Source organism: Chionomys nivalis, chromosome 26 (genome assembly GCF_950005125.1).
Source record: "Chionomys nivalis chromosome 26, mChiNiv1.1, whole genome shotgun sequence".
NCBI classification, from domain to species: domain Eukaryota; kingdom Metazoa; phylum Chordata; class Mammalia; order Rodentia; family Cricetidae; genus Chionomys; species Chionomys nivalis.
Window position 1 is genome coordinate 15,037,715 of NC_080111.1, and position 20,701 is coordinate 15,058,415.

The following is a 20,701-nucleotide window of genomic DNA, read 5'->3' on the forward strand; positions in this document are numbered from 1 at the left end:
GTCAGGCTGAGCCCCTTCTTCCTCTTACTGTAGAAGAAACAGAATTGGTTGGGAACAAAGAATCAGTTAGTTGGGCTCTTCCTGCCCTTGAGTTTGGAAGGACACAATAATGAATTCCTTTTCCTGAGGCTTTTGCTAAGAAACAAGGAAGTAAATGTTTACATCTGAAGCTCTGATGCATTTTGTCGATTTTCCTGAACCGAGAGGAACAAGGAGTGTTCATCGTGAAGTGAAATGGCCAGCACGCGGTACGCTGGGCCAGCCTCGAGTTCTCTCTTTCACGCTGTGCCTTTTGCCTCTGTGGTATATGTGTTACCAGCGGCGCACACAAAGCCACATCTTGGCAGTAAAATTCCATGAAGTCCATTTTGAGGATCAGATTCCTACACCTGTTTTCAGCTATAAACACAGGCTATTTGTTTTGCACTTTTAAATACAAAGCAATAAAGTTCTATTGGACACTGGCTGTGTAACCCAGTGAAACTGTTCTGTTTGCTTTAATCAGGCCAGATTCATGGAGCCATCAGCCTAATCCTACGGCTCGTGCAACTTCTTGTTGTACTCTTTCGTCTCTTCTGGGTCTGGGACTACCCTCCCCATGTGCTGCTATATTTATCTGCCTTCTTGGCCATAAAAGGCTGGCTGTGGGGCCCTGACATTCTGCTGCCTGACCACATGCATTATTTTTGAACTGGCCCCCTGATCCTGCCTCTAGCCCTGCCTCTTAACTTTCTCTGGGATTCAGCCACCTAGGGTCTTCATTCTCTCCTCCTGCTCCTTGGCCACAGCAGTGGAACATCCCCCGGCCATCTCTGCCCCAGAGACTGGTAAGTGTGACACAGAGGCGACAAATGTACTCTGTAGTTTGTCTGTCTTCTCAGCTCAGCAGGGAAATGCAGGGGAAGGGAGAGCAGGGCAGCAGGGTGCCTGCTGGGGCCGGTGTGATTTTGCTGTGTCACTATATTCTTTTTGAAATGAAGCTGCTATTCCTGGAACTATAAGATCATATTGTTTCAGATTCAACTCCAAGTTATAGTTCAGCGGTCTGGCTGAAATCTGGACTGAATGAGGGACAGGAAGTAGTGAGGTGTTTTCCCTCCTCTGCATGCCTACAGATCTATCTCTGTCCCCTAGTGCAAATTAGGCCAGATGCACACAAATTCTCTTCAAAGCCACTAGTGCATGATCCATTGTGGGTGAACTCTCAAGTGCACTGTGTTATTTCTGACTTGAAAATGGTTGGGTACTAGAGAAGCGGCAGACCTGGCACTGTGACCCTGAAATTATTGCCTCCTGTAGGTAATTGTCATCAGCTTTTGGCCTCTGCTGCCAGCATTAAGAGTACTGCAGCAAGATTACAATTACAGAGTTAGTATTTCTTCCTCAGCTCCCAAATTATTTTTAGGAAGAAAATTTAGGTTTCAGAGGCACAGAAGATCACAAAATCATCTTTCTTTCTAACAAATTCTGGCTGTTGTGTATTGGGCTAAACCTGACTCACATAAGAAAAGGAGGTGGTTATACCTTGGTTCCAAAGGTCAGTCAGTCCTGGTGACTTAAAGTCAAGCTCTGTTTAATGATAATACGTGACCCCTATGTACTAAGTAGTAGATATTAATAAAATAAATATACTTGGGGTCAGATAACAAAGACTGGAAAATAGAATTAGGGTAATACATTTAAATAATCTGTGAAAAAACGATAACATTTTGAATCATCTGGGTGGTGGTGTTAGTTTATAATGCAATATAATATAATTACATTATGAGATAGTGAAAGATCTTTATTATTTGTAAGTCACTCATGGCACTGCCACAGAGACTTTTCTGACACTTCATGACACTGTTACCGTTCTAGGCTAATGTGTCCTAACTCTTTATACTATAAACATTATCTAGTAACTATTAAGTACAATTCTGTATATTTAGTAACAGGAAAAGCAATCTATTTAAGTGTTGCTTGCTAGTATCTATTTTTTTTTTCTTCTTAGGAAGTGTCATGTAGACTGGTATTTTCCATGGGACCTAAGATGCATATGTCTGGATTTTCTTCTTTAGAGAGTACACTTTGACTTTTTTTTTTTTTTTTTTTTTTTTGGATTTTTGAGACAGGGTTTCTCTGTGGTTTTGGAGCCTGTCCTGGAACTAGCTCTTGTAGACCAGGCTGGTCTCGAACTCACAGAGATCCGCCTGCCTCTGCCTCCCAAGTGCTGGGATTAAAGGCGTGCGCCACCACCGCCCAGCTCACTTTGACTTTTTAAGTAGCTTAAATAAAATTTAGTTTTGAATTTGACAAAAATTTAAAGGACTCACTCCCCACTTAGGATTTTTAAGTGAAATAAGGTTTGAAAAAAAACCTTTACTTGAAAATAATTTTCTTACAAATTTTTGAAAATAATATTTCAAAATATGATGCATTAAAACTTAGGGGGAAATGTCTATAAAATTATGACATACCCTATTTTCCCACATGGCGGGTAGTCTTTCTTTGGTGATACATTATTTATAAGAGTGAATGCGGGGTCTCCGTGAGTAAAGGCACGTCCTGCCAAGCCTGGTGAGTTCCATCCCTGGAACCCACATGAAGGGAGGAAAGAGCAGATGCTAACAAGTTGTCCTCTGCCCTCTGTGTGTGTACATGCAGTGACACACATGCACCCCGCATAAATTAGTTAATTAATAGATGGACAGATGTAAATAGAAAAGTAAATACAATGTGAAGCCTCCCTTCCTGAAGCTAAACGACCAGCCGGAGTTCACACTGCCAGGACCCAAGTTCACACTGCCAGAACCCAAGTTCACACTGCCAGCAGCCCGAGTTCACACTGCCAGGACCCGAGTTCACACTGCCAGCAGCCCAAGTTCACACTGCCAGGACCTGAGTTCACACTGCCAGCAGCCCGAGTTCACACTGCCAGGACCCAAGTTCACACTGCCAGCAGCCTGAGTTCACACTGCCAGGACCTGAGTTCACACTGACAGCAGCCCAAGTTCACACTGCCAGGACCCGAGTTCACACTGACAGCAGCCTGAGTTCACACTGACAGCAGCCCGAGTTCACACTGCCAGCAGCCCGAGTTCACACTGCCACGACCCGAGTTCACACTGACAGCAGCCCGAGTTCACACTGCCAGGACCCGAGTTCACACTGCCAGCAGCCCGAGTTCACACTGCCAGGACCCGAGTTCACACTGGCAACAGCCCGAGTTCACACTGCCAGCTGCCACATTGAGGCCTGACTTTCTTCTTTATATAGTAAGAATCAAAATATCCATATTCTTATTTGGAATAAGTATTTTTTCCGGTTGCCAAGTGTTTATAAGATTTGGGAGAACTTGTATTCATAAACATTCCCAGACCCCGTTTTAGTTCTGGGGCTTTTCTGTTTGTACGCACATTCGTCGTCTTCCCTCACTCAGAAAGGTATCACTGTGCAGTCTTAGCTGATCTGAAACTTCCAGAGACTAGGATGACCTCCAACTCACAGAGATCCACCTGTCTCTGCCTCCTGAGTGCGGGGATTAAAGGTGTGCGCCACCACCCAGCAATCTTGGTTTTCAGTTTCACCTACATGCAGTTGACGCTGAGATTTAATGTCCATCCTACACTATGACCCTGGACTTCATTTGACTTCCCACTTAAGCCATCAGCTGGAGGGTGTAGCAGGTACCTTAAACGTAGGACATCTCCAACCATCCTCTGGATTTTTCCATCCCAGATGACATTTTCTTCCCTTCCCCATCCCAGATAATGGTAACTTCACTCTCCTAGTCAGGAGAATAAAAAGCCTTGGGAGCATTGCCTTTTCCTTCATGTGAATGCCACTGACTGTCCCTTCAAACCATATGCAGAGTCTGAGCACCTCTTACCCTTCTGAGCTCCCTCTGCTGTCATTAGCCTGGACTGTGGACCAGTCGTTGTATTTCTCCACTAGAGCCATGAGCACAGTGTAAAGGACGAGAGGTCTAGCCTGCAGAAATGTATTTCCTTACAGTTCTGGAGTCTAGAAATCCAAGGTCAAGTGTTCTTAGATCTACAGGACCCAGGTTCAATTCCCAACACCTACATGGCAGCACACTGCCTTTTGTAATTTCAGTCCCAAAGGATCTGACACCCTCTTCTCTCTACCTCGTGTCAGGCACACATATGGTGTACAAACATAGCATACAGGTAAAACATCAAGACACAAAAAATGAGAATAAGGGTAAAGCAATAGTAAGGCTTCTGATGGGCTTGTAGATGGACCACTTCTGTGCTTCCACGTGATGGTTGTGATGACTTGTAGTTGGACCACTTCTGTGCTTCCACGTGATGGTTACTATGGCTTGTAGATGGACTACTCCTGTGCTTCCACATGATGGTTGCTATGGCTTGTAGATGGACCACTTCTGTGCTTCCACGTGATGGTTGCTATGGCTTGTAGATGGACCACTTCTGTGCTTCCACGTGATGGTTGCTATGGCTTGTAGATGGACCACTTCTGTGCTTCCACATGATGGTTGCTATGGCTTGTAGATGGACCACTTCTGTGCTTCCACGTGATGGTTGCTCCATCATTGTTTAGATACTGCCACCCACATGGTTGGTCACTTTATTACGTGTTCAGACACTGTCCTCCACATGGTGGTCACCCTGTCACGTGTTCAGACTCTGCCCTTATTTTCTTTTATTCTGGGAATACCAACCCTGGTGGCTAAGGGCCACCTGATGTGCTCATTTCAGTTGAATTTTCCCTTTAAGAACCCAATTTTTTTTTTTTTTTTTTTTTTTTTTTTTGGTTTTTCGAGACAGGGTTTCTCTGTGGCTTTGGAGCCTGTCCTGGAACTAGCTCTGTAGACCAGGCTGGTCTGGAACTCACAGAGATCTGCCTGCCTCTGCCTCCCGAGTGCTGGGATTAAAGGCGTGCACCACCATTGCCCGGCAAGAACCCAGTTTTTAAACACAGTCTCATTCTTAGGGTCAGAGGCCCTTTAGCACACCAGTCGGAGGAAAGGGTATAATTCAGCCCAGTGTAGCCCTCTAATTGATCTCTTGGCTTTTCTTCAATAGTCTTTTCTTCAGACATGAGCAAGGGCTTGCTTGTTCAGAGACTTCTCCTGGCGTGTTAGCTCTCTGAGTAAAAGTCACACCCTTCGTATCTGTACTATCTGCCCTTCCTCTCTTCCTGCAGCCCCATTGTTAGCTCTGCATGGAGACAAACACATTTGCTCTTTCTTGGTGTTTTTGGCGTGGGTGTTTCATCTGGAGCACATAGTGGTGAAGCTTGGTCTAGCTGAGGGACCCTTGGCAGTAGGACCAGTATCTATCCCTGGTGCATGAGCTAGCTTCTTGGAGTCCATTCCCTATGGTGGGATGCCATGCTCAGCCTTAATGCATGGGGGGAGGGGCTTGGTCCTGCCCCAACTTAATATCCCAGACTTCCTTGACTCCCTATAGAAGCCCTTACCCATTGGGAGGAGTTGATGGGGGAAGGTAATGGGGTGGGGTGGGAAGGAGAACTGTGGTTGAGTATAAAATGAAATTAAAAAATAGATAAATAAAATAATAAAAAAGAAAATTAGACATAGGCACTACAGAGTGTTTGAGAGAAAAGCACAGTAGCCAGAGAGGAAACTTTGTTTGACTGTCCTAAGCAAGCAAGAAAAGAACACATAATGGCAGGGAGGGGGGTTGTGAGTGCCCGGTTAAGCTGAACGCACAGTCTTTCCTATTCCTTTCTCAGAACCATTGTAATCTGCATTTTTCTACACTGGCTGAGATGAATTGTTCTTGGGGATTGTTCAGTCAAGAACTGTTCTCTTGCAGGTTGCCCCCTCCTCTCAAGGGCACATGATGTCTTTGCCTTTCTATCAGAAGTCCCACCAGCACTATGACCTCAGTTACCGGAACAAGGACCTTCGCACCACCATGAGCCATTACCAGCAGGAGAAGAAGCGCTCTGCCATCTACACGCATGGTTCCACCGCCTACAGCAGCCGCTCTTCCGCAGCACACCGCCAGGAGTCAGAGGCTTTTAGTCAAGCGTCAGCAGTCTCTTCCCAGCAGCAGGCTGCTCAGGCCTACAGTCTTGGAGCGTCCCAGTTCTCTCGAGGGACTGACGTCAGCCGGAAGACAGCCTCGGCTTATGATTATGGCTATTCCCACGGGTAAGTCAGGAGCAGCCTCCAACCTCGGACACATGCTCTATCTTAAATATGGTGACCCTGTTATTCCAGGTGTGGAGGGAGACCCCAGCACTGTGTCTTACCTTTCCCCTTTACTGTCTGTTTGAAATTCATGGAGTTTTGAGTCTCACTGGAGAGTCTCGCTTGAGTCATCCACTGCAGTGGTATTTCTAGAAGCAAGGAAGTTTTGGTTACTCTGGCAGCCACAGGGCCAGGAAACATTTTGATACTCAGCAGGTCTCTTGGCGCTCATAGTGTTTTGGCTTAGATTAAAAGCCAGTACAGAATATAAAATTCACAGGCGCCAGGGAGCTAATCTACAGCAGAGATGCATTGGAATTTTTCAAAATCGGAAAACCAATGATCCAAGTCCTGAGTTATTATTCAAGCATCAAGTATTTTCTCCATCTGGAATATTCTATACAGAAGCAGGGCCTTCTCTGGGTGAGCCTGAGAACGATAGGAACAAGCATGTGTTGGGTCAAATTAGATCACTGACCACACACAACGAGGAGACTCTACCCCAAAACAGAAGGTCACGTGGGATGCTAGGAAGAGTAAATCTCAGGTGAAGATCTGTTCTGTGACACAAACCCCAACTCTTGCTTCCTTGGAAACAGTAAAGTTAGCATAAATATTAATGGTTATATTAGAAAGTTCCCATTTGGATCTCTTTGCCTGGGGTGAGGGTTAAGGCTGCTTTCCTGACTGAGGTCTTCCAGGTGAGAGCGGAAAGTTTCCTTCTTTTAAGAGATACTAATTTATTTCAGTGTATGTGTGTGTGTGACGGGCATGAGTTTATTTGTACCACTTGCATGTAGGTGCCCACAGAGACCAGAAGAGGGTGCCAGAGCCCCTGGAACTGAGTTTTATGTGGTGGTGTGACACACACAATGTGAGAGTGGGAACAGAACCTGAATCCTCTGGAGAGGAGTAGTGCTCTTGACTGTTAATCTAACTCTCCAGCCCCAGACAGTCCATTCTGATCAGTACCAGAAATTAGTATTAGTCAGGGCTCCCCAGGAGAGCAGAACTGGTAGAATGAAGATATATAATATATGTAAATATATATATATATATATATATATATATATATTACACACACAGACAGATACATATGGGATGTATTAGAGTGGCTTACAGGCTGTGGTCCAGCTAGTCCAACAATGGCTGTCTACCAATGGAACGTCCAAGAATCCAGTAGTTGTTCAGTCAACAAGGCTGGAAGTCTCATGTGGTCTTCAGAATATGCCCAAATACTGAAAAAGTAGCCTTTAATGCAAGTATAGACTTGCCAGTGAGAGTGAGCGCAAGCAAGCAAAGAGAGCAAGCTTTCTTCTTCCACGTTCTTTATATAGGCTGCCAGCAGAAAGTACGGCCTAGATTAAAGATCTTCTCACCTCAAAAGGTTTGGATTAAAAGTGGTTCTTACCATTTCAAATGATTTTAATTGAGAAAAAACCCTACCCAGGTGTACCTAACCTTTTGGCCTCAAACTCACAGAGATCCACCTGCCTCCCAAGTGCTAGGATTAAAGACATACGCCACCACTACGTGGCTATTTTACCTCTCTCTCTCTCTCTCTCTCTCTCTCTGGTTTTTCGAGACAGGGTTTCTCTGTAGCTTTGGAGCATGTCCTGGAACTCTCTCTGTAGACCAGGATGTATTTTACACTCTTAATAAAACATTTTATGGGAACTAAAAAAAAGACATGCAAGATATACAAAGTTTTTAAGTAAGTCTATTTATAGTCTATAGAAAACATTACTCATTTTTAAAATGTAGACATTTCTGGGCTGTGTGGCTTCTAACCACCTGCTGCCTCTAATGCGCTTCTCCAAGGCTTAGGTGGCATTTTTCATAATAAATGGAATATATTAAGGCTTCCAAAATTTAAATATAAAATATATATGAAGGCGACTGGAAAAAGTGTCTCTCTCAGGGCATACAAAGGTTATTGGGGAAATAACGCAGCAACTTGTGTGAGTCGGTATGGAGAGGGCAGAAATTCCTAAGTCCCTGTTCTACAGCTTCATGTTGTCAGTGACAGTGACCTCGAGGGAACGTCCGGCAGGTTCAGTAACAGCAGAGTCTGCCAGGGTCTACCTGGAATGCACGATGGCAGCACTCTGAAATTCCACGTGGAGTGGAACAGGATCCTTTTGCCATCTCGCTTTCGTAGGTCATACTCTGCCTTGAGATACTCAGAAGGAGCTCATGTTGGCTGCAGAAATGGAAATATTGTCACTGAGGAGAATCTATTTCTTGTAGCACTTATTTCACACGAATCACCTCCCAAAGGAAAGTTGGGAGGAATTAACACCACATGTGTGTGTGCCAGCATCAGCTTGTTCTCTGGAGGAATGTTCCACAGCTATGCTCAAGGACCACATTTAGGAGAGCAGCTGCCTTGCAGTGAAAGGATTAGATGTTAAATATTCGTCCTCCTGAATCATCTGCTCCGGGTCTGCAGAGGATGCTGTTTTTATGATCATAAAATTATGAGCTATATTCTTATGTATTCATTTCATTTTCCCAACCTGGAAGAATTGATAGAATGTTCTACATTTATATTTTCAAATGATTTTATTTCTTTAGCTCCACTGCAAACTTATGCTCAGATCACTTTAATTTTACGTGGTTTATTTAGATGCTATGCAGTATCCTTATTTATTTATAATTTGATACATCATCTCAAACATTAGTAATTGAACTGGATTTTTGGAGAGCATGAGGGAACCTCGCTATGGAACCTTAGACAAACTTTACACGGGAACCAAACTGTAATCATGTGTCACACCACCTGTTTCTTCTCTGTGTGTAGGTTAGTGTTTATTAATGGCTCGCTATGTTCAAAGAAGATAGAGTTCAAGATTCTTGGTGGGAACAAGATGAGCTAGAAATAGTGCATATGGGGAGAGAAAATACCAGTGCCATCTTTCCCTCTTCATATCCTGAATGTAGAAGAGAAAGACGCCTAACATAACCTTGGAGGCATTTCAATCTTTCATTTTTAGAACTAGGAGTAACAGATGCAGGCTTAGATCTTTATAGTTTCTTCAGGTTATTTTTAAGTTTATTCAAAGGAAAGGATTTTTTCCTGCTAAATGAGCTATGATTTCCTGCTAAATGAGCTAAATGTTCACTGATTGTGAACAGTATCATTGATAAAGACCCCTGCATTGGAATTGGGTTCCTCTGCAGTGTGTATAAACACTAGGCTAGGTCTATTTTTACCCTCTACTTTGTGGTTAGATATCCAGTGTTAAAGTGGAAAGTACGGAGATTTAAATGTGCTCAAGGCTTGGCTGACCTCAGTGAGTCTTGCTTGGAGTCAAGGTGGTTTGCTTGGAGTCAGTGAGTCTTGCTTGGAGTCAGTGTGGCTGTCGTACAGATTGGTGACTGGCTATGTTACAAAACACATTAAATACCTTTAGCTCATGGTTATATTGAGAAAAAAAGACCCTAAAGACAGTACCAACCCTGTCAGAATGGCAAAATTGATGTTTTGTGTGACAGCGGTATCAACAATAGTTATCAAAGGGGAGTGCAGGGGCTCTGTGTGTGCGTTTTCATGCATTGTGTGTGCATGCACACATGGAGGCCGGAGGTCAGTGTCTGGTGCCCTCCTCTGTCTCTTCCCACAGTTTTGAGACAAGCACTTTTGCTGACCCAGGATCTTGAGAGGTCAGCTGGATTAATGGGACGGCAAGACCTCCAGTGCTGAAATCATGGTCCACATGGTCACAACGTTCAGCTCTTTCCGTGAGTGCTGGGATCTACCTCACATCCCCATGCTTTCATGGCACACACTTCACAGCCTGAGCCACAACTCAAGCCCGGGTTCTGTAACTCGGACTTTCCTGCTCCTCCACTTCCCTTTGATCTCCAAATAATAGGACATCTTTGTTTTGGTTCCAGAAGACAGTTGGCAGTATGGCTCAGTTGGCAAAGGTTCTTTCACCAAACCTGGTGACTTGAGTTCGATCCCCACGCCTGGGGTGAAAAGTTAAGTCTGTCAGCATCTTCCTGCTGACCAGGCAGTGGGGAAGCCTGCAGGAACTGTTTCAACAGGTTTGACCTTTTCCCAGCACTCTCTGGGAATGAGGAAGTGATGCCCTCTCTAGTCAACTACAGGACCATCTACATTGTGAATTGGGGTGTGTCAGTGTAACTTGTACAAGGACAGGAAAATTCAACTCAAGGCGTCTCTTGATTCTATTGTTGTCTGCCTAGAATACAAGGAGCAAGCTCTCCCATTCTTGCTTTAAAATGGGCCAGGCTGAGTGTAGTGGCACGTACCTTTAGTCCCAACACTTGGGAGGCAGAGGCTGGTGGATCTCTCGGAGTTCCAGAACAACCAGGCCTACAGAGTGAATTCCAGGACAGCCAGGGCTACACAGAGAAGCCCTATCTCAAAAAAAAAAAAAAAAAAAAAAAAAAAACCAAACCAAAACAAAACAAAACAAAAAAAAACCAAAAAACAAAAAACAAAAAAAACCCACAAACAAACCAACAAACCCAAAACCCAACCCACACAAACAACAACACCCCTTCCCACATACACAAAACTCAACTACAACAAAAGAACTGTGTAGGTAGAAGTTTCTGTCCTTGCTGGTCCCGCAACGGTTCTTGCATTCTCATCTTGCTTCCTCTGTGTCCGGGTGGTAATTGCAAACAGAGCATCTCCTCTTCCCAGGGTTCTCCTAGTGTGGTTGCTCACTTGTACTTCCTGCCTGGCTACTGGCCAAACAGTATATTATTAAAGCAATACAAGTGACAAATCTTTACAGGGTACAAAAGCATTATCCCACAGCAGAACTGTTAGGAAACCAGTGAGATGCTCAGAGGTTAAGGGTGTTTATTGTTGCAAAGCCAGCCCATGAACCTGAGTTTAATCCTTGGAATCCAAGAAAAAGGACAAGGAAAGAAGCGTTAAGTATATTAGCTATAGACTTTTCATATAGATAGAACCAAACATTTTCATTAGGGTGAGGAAGTTCCTTTCTTGTTCCATTTTGTTGAGAGATTTTAAATAACATTTACATTTTTTGTTATGCGTGCTTGAGTATATGCATGTGTACCTTGTACATGCAGGAACCCATGGAGGACAAATCACCACTGAAAAATGAGTTAAAGATAGTTGTTAACTGCCGCGTGTTTGCTGGGACCTGATCCTTGGTCCTCGCAGGGACAAGTGTTAACTACTGAACCACATCTCTAGCTCCTGTTGAGTGATTCTTTTTTAACATGCATGAACACCAAATTTTGTCCAATCCTCTTTTCTTTTTACACCTATATTAGATGATAATGTGAGTTTTGTTTTTATTCTGTTGAAGTAAATCAACCTTGAATGACAGGATTCACTTCACTTGGTTTTATATCCTATTATACTTAGATTTTAAGGACTGGAGGTTAAAACAAACATCCCTTTGGTTTGCTTGTTTGTTTGTTTAATACATGACATCACTATGTAACCTTGTCTGACCTGGAGCTAACTAGACCTAACTTTGAAGTCAGAGATCCTCCTGCCTCTTGGGATCTGGGATTGCAGGCATGTGTCACCATGTCTGGCACTTACTAGATTAATTTTTAAAAATTATTATTTATTTTTTGTGTGTATGTGTGTGACTGCTTCTCTGTATGTATACCAAGTGCATGCCTGGTACCCAAGGAAGCCAGAAGAGCGTGTTGGATTTCCTGGAACTGGAATTACAGATGGTCATGAACCACCACATTGGGGTACCCAGTACCTACTACCCTTAACCATTGCACTGTCTCTCCAGCCCCAGATGTAGTTTTTTAATGAAAAAACTTCGTGAACTTGTTTGTACATCTATGTTCATAAAAAGTACTGGGCTGTAGCCATATTTTGATGTATTTTTTAAATTGTTTTGATTGAGCTATATATTTTTCTCTGCACCCCTCCGTTCCTCTCTCCTCCCTTTCTACCTTCTCCAGTGGTCCCCATGCTCCCAATTTACTCAGGAGATCTTGTCTTTTTCTACTTCCCATGTAGATTAGATCCATGTATGTCTCTCTTAAGGTTCTCTTTGTTGTCTAGGTTTTCTTGGATTGTGAATTGTAGGCTGATTTCTCTTTGCTTTTTGTCTAAAAGCCACTTATGAGTGAGTACATATGATATTTGTCTTTCTGGGTCTGGGTTACCTCACTCAACATGTTTTTTTTTTCTAGATCCATCCGTTTGCATGCACATTTTAAGATGTCATTTTTTTCTGCTGTGTAGTACTCCATTGTGTAAATGTATCGCATTTTCCTTATCCATTCTTTGGTTGAGGGGCATTTAGGTTGTTTCCGGGATTTGGCTATGACAAACAAAGCTGCTATGAACATAGTTGAGCACATGTCCTTGTGGTATGATTGAGCATCCTTTGGGTATATACCCAACAGCAGCATTGCTGGGTCTTAAGGTAGATTGTTTCCTAATTTTCTGAGAAATCACTTTACTGATTCCCAAAGCAGCTGTACCAGTTTGCACTCCTGCCAGCAATGGAGGAGTGTTCCCTTTACCCCACATCTTTTCTAGCATAAGTTGTCATCAGTATTTTTGATCTTGGTCATTGTTACAGGTTTAAGATGGAATCTCAGAGTTGTTTTGATTTGCATTTCTCTAATGACTAAAGATGTTGAACATTTCCTTAAGTGTATTTCAGTCATTTTAGATTCCTCTGTTGAGAGTTATCTGCTTAGGTCTGTACCCCATTTTTTTTTTTTGGATTATTTGGTTTTTTGCTGACCAATTACTTGAGTTCTTTGTATATTTTGAAGATCAGTCCTCTGTTCCATGTGCGGTTGGTGAAGATCTTTTCCCATTCTGTAGGCTGCCGTTTTGTCTTGTTGACTGTGTCCTTTGCTTTACAGAAGCTTCTTAGTTTCAGAGGTATTATTTATTAATTGTTGTTCTCAGTGTCTATGCTACTGGGGTTATATTTAGGAAGTGGTCTCCTGTGCCAATGCGTTCAAGTGTACTTCCCACTTTCTCTCCTATGATGTTCAGTGTGGTTGATTTTATGTTGAGGTCTGATCCATTTGGACTTGAGTTTTGTGCATGGTGATAGATATGGATTTATTTTCATTCTTCTACATGTTGATATCCAGTTATGCCAGCACCATTTTGTAAATATACTTTATTTTTTCCATTTGATATTTTTTGCTTCTTTGTCAAAAATCAAGTATTCCTAGGTGTGTGAACTGATATCTGGGTCTTTGTTTTGGTTCCGTTTGTTCGCCTGTCTGTTTTTATGGCAATACCAGGCTGTTTTCATTACTGTAGCTCTGTAGTAAAGTTTGAAGTCAGTGATTGTGATGCCTCCAGAAGTTCTTTTATTGTACAGGATTGTTTTGGCTATCCTGGGTTTTTTGCCTTTCCATATGAAGTTGAGTATTATTCTTTCAAGGTCTGTAAAGATTTTGATGAGATTTTGATGGGCATTGCATTGAATCTGTAGATTGCTTTTGGTAAGATTGCCATTTTCACTATGTTAATTTATCGTGATGTCTTGATCAGAAGATACTGACCTTACAGGACATTGGACAGTGCTATTTTAACATATTTTTTAAAAATATGAAAGTAATAATTACCATTTCTTTTTTAAATATTTGATAGGATCTTTAAATATAAACCACCTAGCTGTCTGCTTTTCCTTGTGAGAATATTTTAGATTATTAATTTAATTTCTTGGTTTTGGTCATTTATAGTTTTATGTTTCTTCTTGAAATAGTTTTAATCATTTTGGTCTTCACGGGAATGATTCCATTATATCTTAGTAGTCTGGTGAGTTGACGTGGAGGCGTCTACACTACTTTCCTAGGAGTCTCTTGGTTTTGTAGGCCTGGCTATAATGTTTCCACTTTCATTCTTGGTTTTAATAACTTATTTCTTTATTTTCATGATTAAACTACTAACATTTTTTTTCAGAGTTTTCTTTGGGGACATCTTCACTGATATTATCTGTTTCAGTTCTGTTTCCTGTTTCATTGTTTCTTCTTGAATTTTTGTTATGTTACCCTTTCTCTTGTGCTTATTTTAATCTACTTATGATAGTATATACATTTAGATATTACAGTATTTAAAGTTTCATTTCATTCTGGGCAAACCTTCTGTCTCCACGGTATATCCTCTAGCCTTCTTTTATTTTGAGACGGGGTCACTAGGTTACGCAGGCAGGCCTTAAACCTGTGGTCCTCCTGTTTCAGTCTTCCCACAAGTGGACTCTAACTTCCGTATAGCACAATAAATAACTGTATACAACTTTTAAAAAGAGATTCATTTCTTAAATGAAGAACCACTTCCCCATTTAATGTATTCCTTGGACTTCAGAGCTGAGTCTTGATATGTTATGTTTTATCCTTGCCTTTTGACTAGAGGGATAGATGAACAACTAACCTCAGTAGTGGGACTCCTGCTTCTGCAGTGGTGTGTGTGTGTGTGTGTGTGCATGCACGCGCAGCGGGGCACAAGTGCACAGATTGGATGCGAGTTGAGGCTAGAGGTCGGTCTTCAGTGTTGCTCTCAGGTGCTCTCCATCTTGGTTCTTTGGGGAAAGAGTGTCTCATTGGTCAGGACCTTGCCAATTAGTTTAGGTTGACCAGCCAGTGAGCTTACGGATCCCCCGTCTCTGCCACCACAGGACTGGAATGAGAAATCATCACACTTAGCTTTTTAACATGGGTTTTGGGGATTAAACGCAGGTCCTCATACTGTTGCAGCGAATACTTTATCAACTGAGCATCTCCCAGGTGCCTGCATTGCTGCTCATTTTTAATAGCTCTTCAGCTGTTAAGACATATAGTACCATATGATTACAGGAATTGGAATCTCGATTCCACATCAGTCAATCAGCATATTTTGGATGTCAAATGTAGCTACCTAGTGTTGAGGATTGAAAAGTAACTAAGTCTTCAGTAGGAAAGACAACAGAGAAGCCAGCAATGCAGTGTCGCCCCGAGCACATAAGGATGGTTGATGCAGAGTTTGAGGCAAAGGCCACAAAGGCAGGCCCACATTGCACTACTTCTGTAATGCTTGACAGAGTGTTTTCAGAAAGCATATTCCTGGAGCATTCCCATTCCTGTCCACTTCAGGAAACCAGAACAACTCACACAAGTCATGTGATGAGTACAAACATAATTTGAAGTAACTACATTTTAATTTAAGTTGAATAATTATTTTACTTTTTATCTGACCTGTGCTGATTTTATAACCCCAAGCTACAATTTGGTAACAGAACATCAACATCAGAGTCATTCTAGGTATTGTGGTCTCCACAGTGGGGAGTCCAAAGTTGGGAAGAGATAGGGAGAGGTATACCTCTTCTTGTTATCTTCCTTTTTTTAAAAAAAAGGTTTATTTATTTATTATCTATAGTGTTCTTCCTGCATGTATTCCTGCAGGCCAGAAGAGGGCACCAGATCTCATTACAGATGGTTGTGAGCCACCATGTGATTGCTGGGAATTGAACTTAGGACCTTTGGAAGAACGGCCAGTGCTCTTAACCTCTGAGCCATCTCTCCAGCCCTTCTTTTTATCTTTCAAATTGAATTTTGTCTTTTAATTTTCCATAATAATTCATCAAGTGAGACTGTATAGTTGTGCATATGAGAATTTATGAGTAAACAAGTATGTGTGAATTAATATTTTAATTAATAATTTGATTAATAGATTAATCAATCAATAAATACTTGATTAAGTGTACTGTAACAAAAAGTGGGAGACCAGTGGTGTAGTAGAAATGATACTAACCTACAAATCAAGACAGCTTGGGTACAAACCCCAGTTCAAACACCAGCTTGTTTTACAAACAAGGAAGCATGACTCTAGGCCTTGGATTCTACCCCCAAACGAAGAACCTATTAAATAAGTGTCTTTGAGATACTGTATAGCTCTAGAGTTCTATAAATACTTTTCCTGCTAAGTATTATCCTGTGTGGTCCAACTGAGAGAACATACTTTTATTTGTTGAGACAGAGTCTCACTCTGTAGCCTTTGCATCCCAGAGTGTGCTATGTAGACCTCAAACCTGGGCTAATCCTCCTGCCTCTGTTTCCCACCTGCTAGAATTACAGGTGTGAGTGTTAGCATACCTGGTGTGAAGACTACAACTGCCAGGATTACAGGTGTGTGCCAGCACACCTGGTGTGAAGGCTATACTTTTATCCGTTCAGTATTTTAATTGGATTCATAGGTCAGCCTATTTTTGGATTCCTAGAAGATTTCCAGAGACTGGTTTCTGGCCTTTGATTCCATTCCTTCTCCATGATACCATTGGCCATAGATGTGATAATATACATAGCAGGAGATTTATTTAAAATCTATCAAATGTAGACCCATTAACAAAGCAGATGACATAATAATAGCCAAGTGCAAAAAAGATGAACCTAGATATAGCCATAGACAGATGCATGGGCGCACATTTAATATGATTTATTTGATCAATTAAAATTCAAGAACCCAGGAAATTTCATGATTGAAGCTAATACATAAAGAATAACCAACACAATTTTAATCGGTAAAATACCTACACAGCACTGTGTATGATAGCTTTACTCAGAAACTGAGGGATTAGAGAAGGGTTATTACCAAAATTTAGACACAACTAAAAATCACAAGAAATGAATAAATTCGTATTTAGGTTTTAGAGTCAAAGAAGTTTAAAGTCTACATACTTTACTGAACTCTTCTAGGATTTTTAGTATAAAACATTAGACTTTGGTTTCATGAATCACAACAAAATAGATTGCTATTCTATTCAAATAATTACACAGATTATTACATGGTTCTTCAAAACATTGTGTTCCTAATTTGGTTTTGTTTTCTAACTTCAATAAATTTAGAAGCTGGACATAGCTGCACACATCTGTAATCTCAGCATTTGGGAGGAAAAGGAGGAGAGCCACCATGATCCTGGGCCAGCCTGAACTGAACTCTCGTAGTCAATCCATCAGTAAATAACTTGACATTACTATGTCATCTATTTAGATGGTAATTTGACATCTACTTCACACACTCTGTAAGAAACAATAACTTAGCTCGTGGTGGTGGCACAGTGAGGACCCTAAGAAAGACTTACATAGATCTAATCCACATGGGAAGTAGAAAAAGACAAGATCTCCTGAGTAACTTGGAGACCTTGGCAGAGGGTTGAAGGGGAGGGGAGAGGCAGGGAGAGGAGCAAAGAAAAATGTAGAGCTCAATAACAATCAATAAAAAAACTCAGCTGCTCTGATTACCTGTGAGAATGGGACAATCTCATTTGTGGTATGACCTATGTAATAAGTTCATTATTTAAAATATTTTTCTTACAGGAAAAAAGGAGCAAACAAAAATAATGGAATATTATGACTTCTACTAGAATACAACATTGAAAAACGAGTTTGCAAAAATTTGATTGTAGAAACAAAAATAAAACAGAGTTAAAATAGAAGAATAGTGAGAAAATTCCACTTTCTCAAAATAATAAAGGAAGCAATCCTCTTGATCTCGTGGTTTATTTTGTATAGTAACGGAGTAGAGAGGTGGAGGCAAATACCACTTTAAACTTAGACCAGTGTAAGCACAGGCTGTACTTTGCGACGTGGGGTATAAAATGCAGTCCTTTTGCTGGAACAGTTAGCCAGGGACAAATTTCACCCTGGCTTCCAATTGGTAAGCAATCCACAAGCTCCACGTCAAGGTTCTAACCTTTAGCTTCAGTGCTGTTCCATAGAAATGAGCTAGCTGTAACTCTGGGTAGCAGAGTGTGCCCCTTCCATGTGACCACACTAGAGCATCAATGGCAGTAGCCCAGCCTGCACACGCAACACAGTCTTAATAAACAAGACACAGACACTCATTCATGCACGTGTGCTTAATGTCTGCTCAGAAACTGGGCCTCTGTGCACTCTGTAAATCTTTGACCCTATTGTTTTGTACAGTACTATTTACTTTCTTGCGTTACCCATTTTTATACTGTGTGTATGTTTGGTCCATGGTTCTGCTTTTGATATAGTTAATTGTCTTTGCTTTTCTACCTGTTAAAAAAGGTAATCTCGTGTGTGTATGTGTGTGTGTGTGTGTATGTATGTGCACACATGTGTGTACACACCTGCATAAGTCTGTGCACTGCATGCATGCAAGTGCCCCCAGATGCCAGAAGGCATTGGATTTTCTGAACAGATGGTGGTGAGCCATTTTTGGGAACTGAACCCCAGTCTTCTGCAAGAGCAATAAGTGCTCTTAATGGTACAGCCCTCTAAGCAGCATCTCCAAGGGTTTTTTAAACATTAGGCAGTAGCCAAGGCTTGACTAATTTTAACTGGGAAGCTTGATATTTCCCAAGAGATACCACTCACAGGCTTCTCTTTCCTTTAAAGAATTCTCTAGACTAGGGCCTTTAATAATATTATTTTATTTTAGAATAGTTCAAGTCTACAGGAAAATGTTAAGTACAGAGAGTTCCCACACAGCCTCCTGTTGTTGACATCCTTCCTCAGCATAGAAACCAGGGAATTTTCAGTCTTCAGCTTATACATTGCCTCCTGGGAGTATGCACTTGAGTTCATGAAACTATCTGCATTAAAAATATGTTATTAAACTCAGCTACTACATAGATTAAGGCTAATTTTTCGTTTTGTTAATTTTTATGGTTTCTACTGTTTCCCACCTCTCCAGTGAAGTTTTTGTTACTCAAACATGAACTACCTCCTTTACACACATTTGTCGCAGTGCGCATAGTCAAATAGAACTGGCCCAAGGATTCTTTATCATACTGTATCACCCAACACCAAATGTCCATGTAATGAAAACTTATTTGATGAGTCCAGGGTTTCCTCAACTGCTGGAACATGACTGCAGTTAAGTATGGAAAGGTCTCACAGTGCGAATCTAGGGCTCTGCATCAGAGTAGCCCAGGATCCCTGTTTGGAGAACTGTACATTTCCCATTATATTCTAAAAGGACTTGAATACAAAATGCATCAAAACCATTTATATGTTTGCCTACAAGGCCTGGGGTTTGTGTCGCTGCAAAAAGGAAGGAAGGGAGGGAGGGAGGGAGGGAGGGAGGGAGGGAGGGAGGGAGGGAGGGAGGGAGGGAGGGAGGGAGGGAGGGAAGAAGGGAGGAAGGAGGGAAGGAAGGAAGACCTTTATATAGATTGCCTACATTTCAAACACTACTTTATCCACAAAAGCTACTTGAAAATACCAACATCTTCCTCTTTTTCCCTTGAAATTTTAGAGGGGGAAAATAAGCCATGAAACCACTGTTTTTTCTTAGTATCTGTCTAGTGTACATTTACATCTCTGTAATCTTTCTAACTCGAATTCATTTCTAAAGGGAAAAGATAATAATATTAGAGACCTAAGATTCTAGGAAAAGTTCCCTAAGTTATGCCCCCTCACCCCCTGCTTTGTCAACCCTTGGAATGTCTTCAGTGCCCTTTGTGTTCTGACTAATGTTAGGAGTCTTATTTCAGACTTACAGATTCCAGCTTGCTATTAGAAGATTATTCAGCCAAGTTGAGCCCCCAACCAAAGAGAGCCAAGCGGAACCTTCTGCCTGGAGAGGAGACAGAAAACCTGCCAGGCAACTACATGGTGCCTATTTACTCAGGACGGTGAGTGTACTTTCCCTTTGGTGTGTAATTATTATAAGTGAGGAGTCAATAGTAGCTAGCAATTATTGAGGACTCGCTATTTATTGGTTTAAAAAGGACTTGGGAAGCTTGGAACCCACCGAGAAGAAGGCTCATTGAAGTCAAGGGATTTCATTTTCAGACATTTTTGTCGTACATTGGATACATGACAAAAGAATGATTAGGGCATCATGCTGTGTGTATGGTCAGTTGACATGGGATAGAGCTTTAGATGTTGAGTGATCCAATAATATTTATAGTCAATCCATGGACAGTAAAAAGAAAGATTCTAAACTATAAAGTGTAATGTGAGCAGGGTAGGTAAGTAAAGATTTGGAAGGACAAAGGGAGGAGGGTAAGAAACGGCACCAGAGGAACGAATATGATCAAAATGTATAGAATGTCAATAAGAAAGCCTGTTACTTCACAAAATTAGTATATGATGGCAATAATTTTTAAAAAATATGTATGTTAAAATCCCAAACTGTAAAATGTTGTGGGACTAAAGAAACCCACTATTCACCAGCGTCTTATGTGACATGTTACATGTCTGGGCAGCTCTGGGCTGTGCACTAGAGCAGAGTTCACACATCACATATCAGGCCACAGACATTTGAACTCTTCCATTGTACATTGTAATCTTTTCTGGAAAAAGCATAGATTTATCTTTTCTTGTAAACTGGAACATATTTAAACACATTCAGTTGCCCAGGGAACTCCTTGGGCTGTTTATTTATCTTCTTTAGTCTTGTTACTATATATCTAAAATAGGAGTGATAGCATCTACCTTGTGGGGTTTTATTTGGATGGAATGAGATATCGTATTTTATCAGGATATATTTAATATATATGTATTTTTTGGTTTATGTGTTGAATATTTTTCTTGCGTGTATATAAGTGTACC

General features: G+C 41.5%; 1 protein-coding gene across 3 annotated transcripts in view; it reads left to right on the top strand.

Annotated features, from left to right (window-relative positions):
* Positions 1–680: 680 nt before the first annotated feature.
* The window catches only part of Myom1 (myomesin 1), a 123,999-nt gene continuing 103,978 nt past the window's right edge, over positions 681–20,701 (top strand). For 2 of the 3 annotated variants that reach the window (XM_057758397.1, XM_057758394.1), the window contains exons 1-3: positions 681–827; positions 5,805–6,145; positions 19,639–19,779. In XM_057758397.1, coding sequence (XP_057614380.1) covers positions 5,829–6,145; positions 19,639–19,779 — 458 coding nt within the window. In that variant the 5' untranslated portion in view covers positions 681–827; positions 5,805–5,828. The remainder of the gene's footprint in view (positions 828–5,804; positions 6,146–19,638; positions 19,780–20,701) is intronic. The other variant, XM_057758395.1, reaches the window with a different exon arrangement.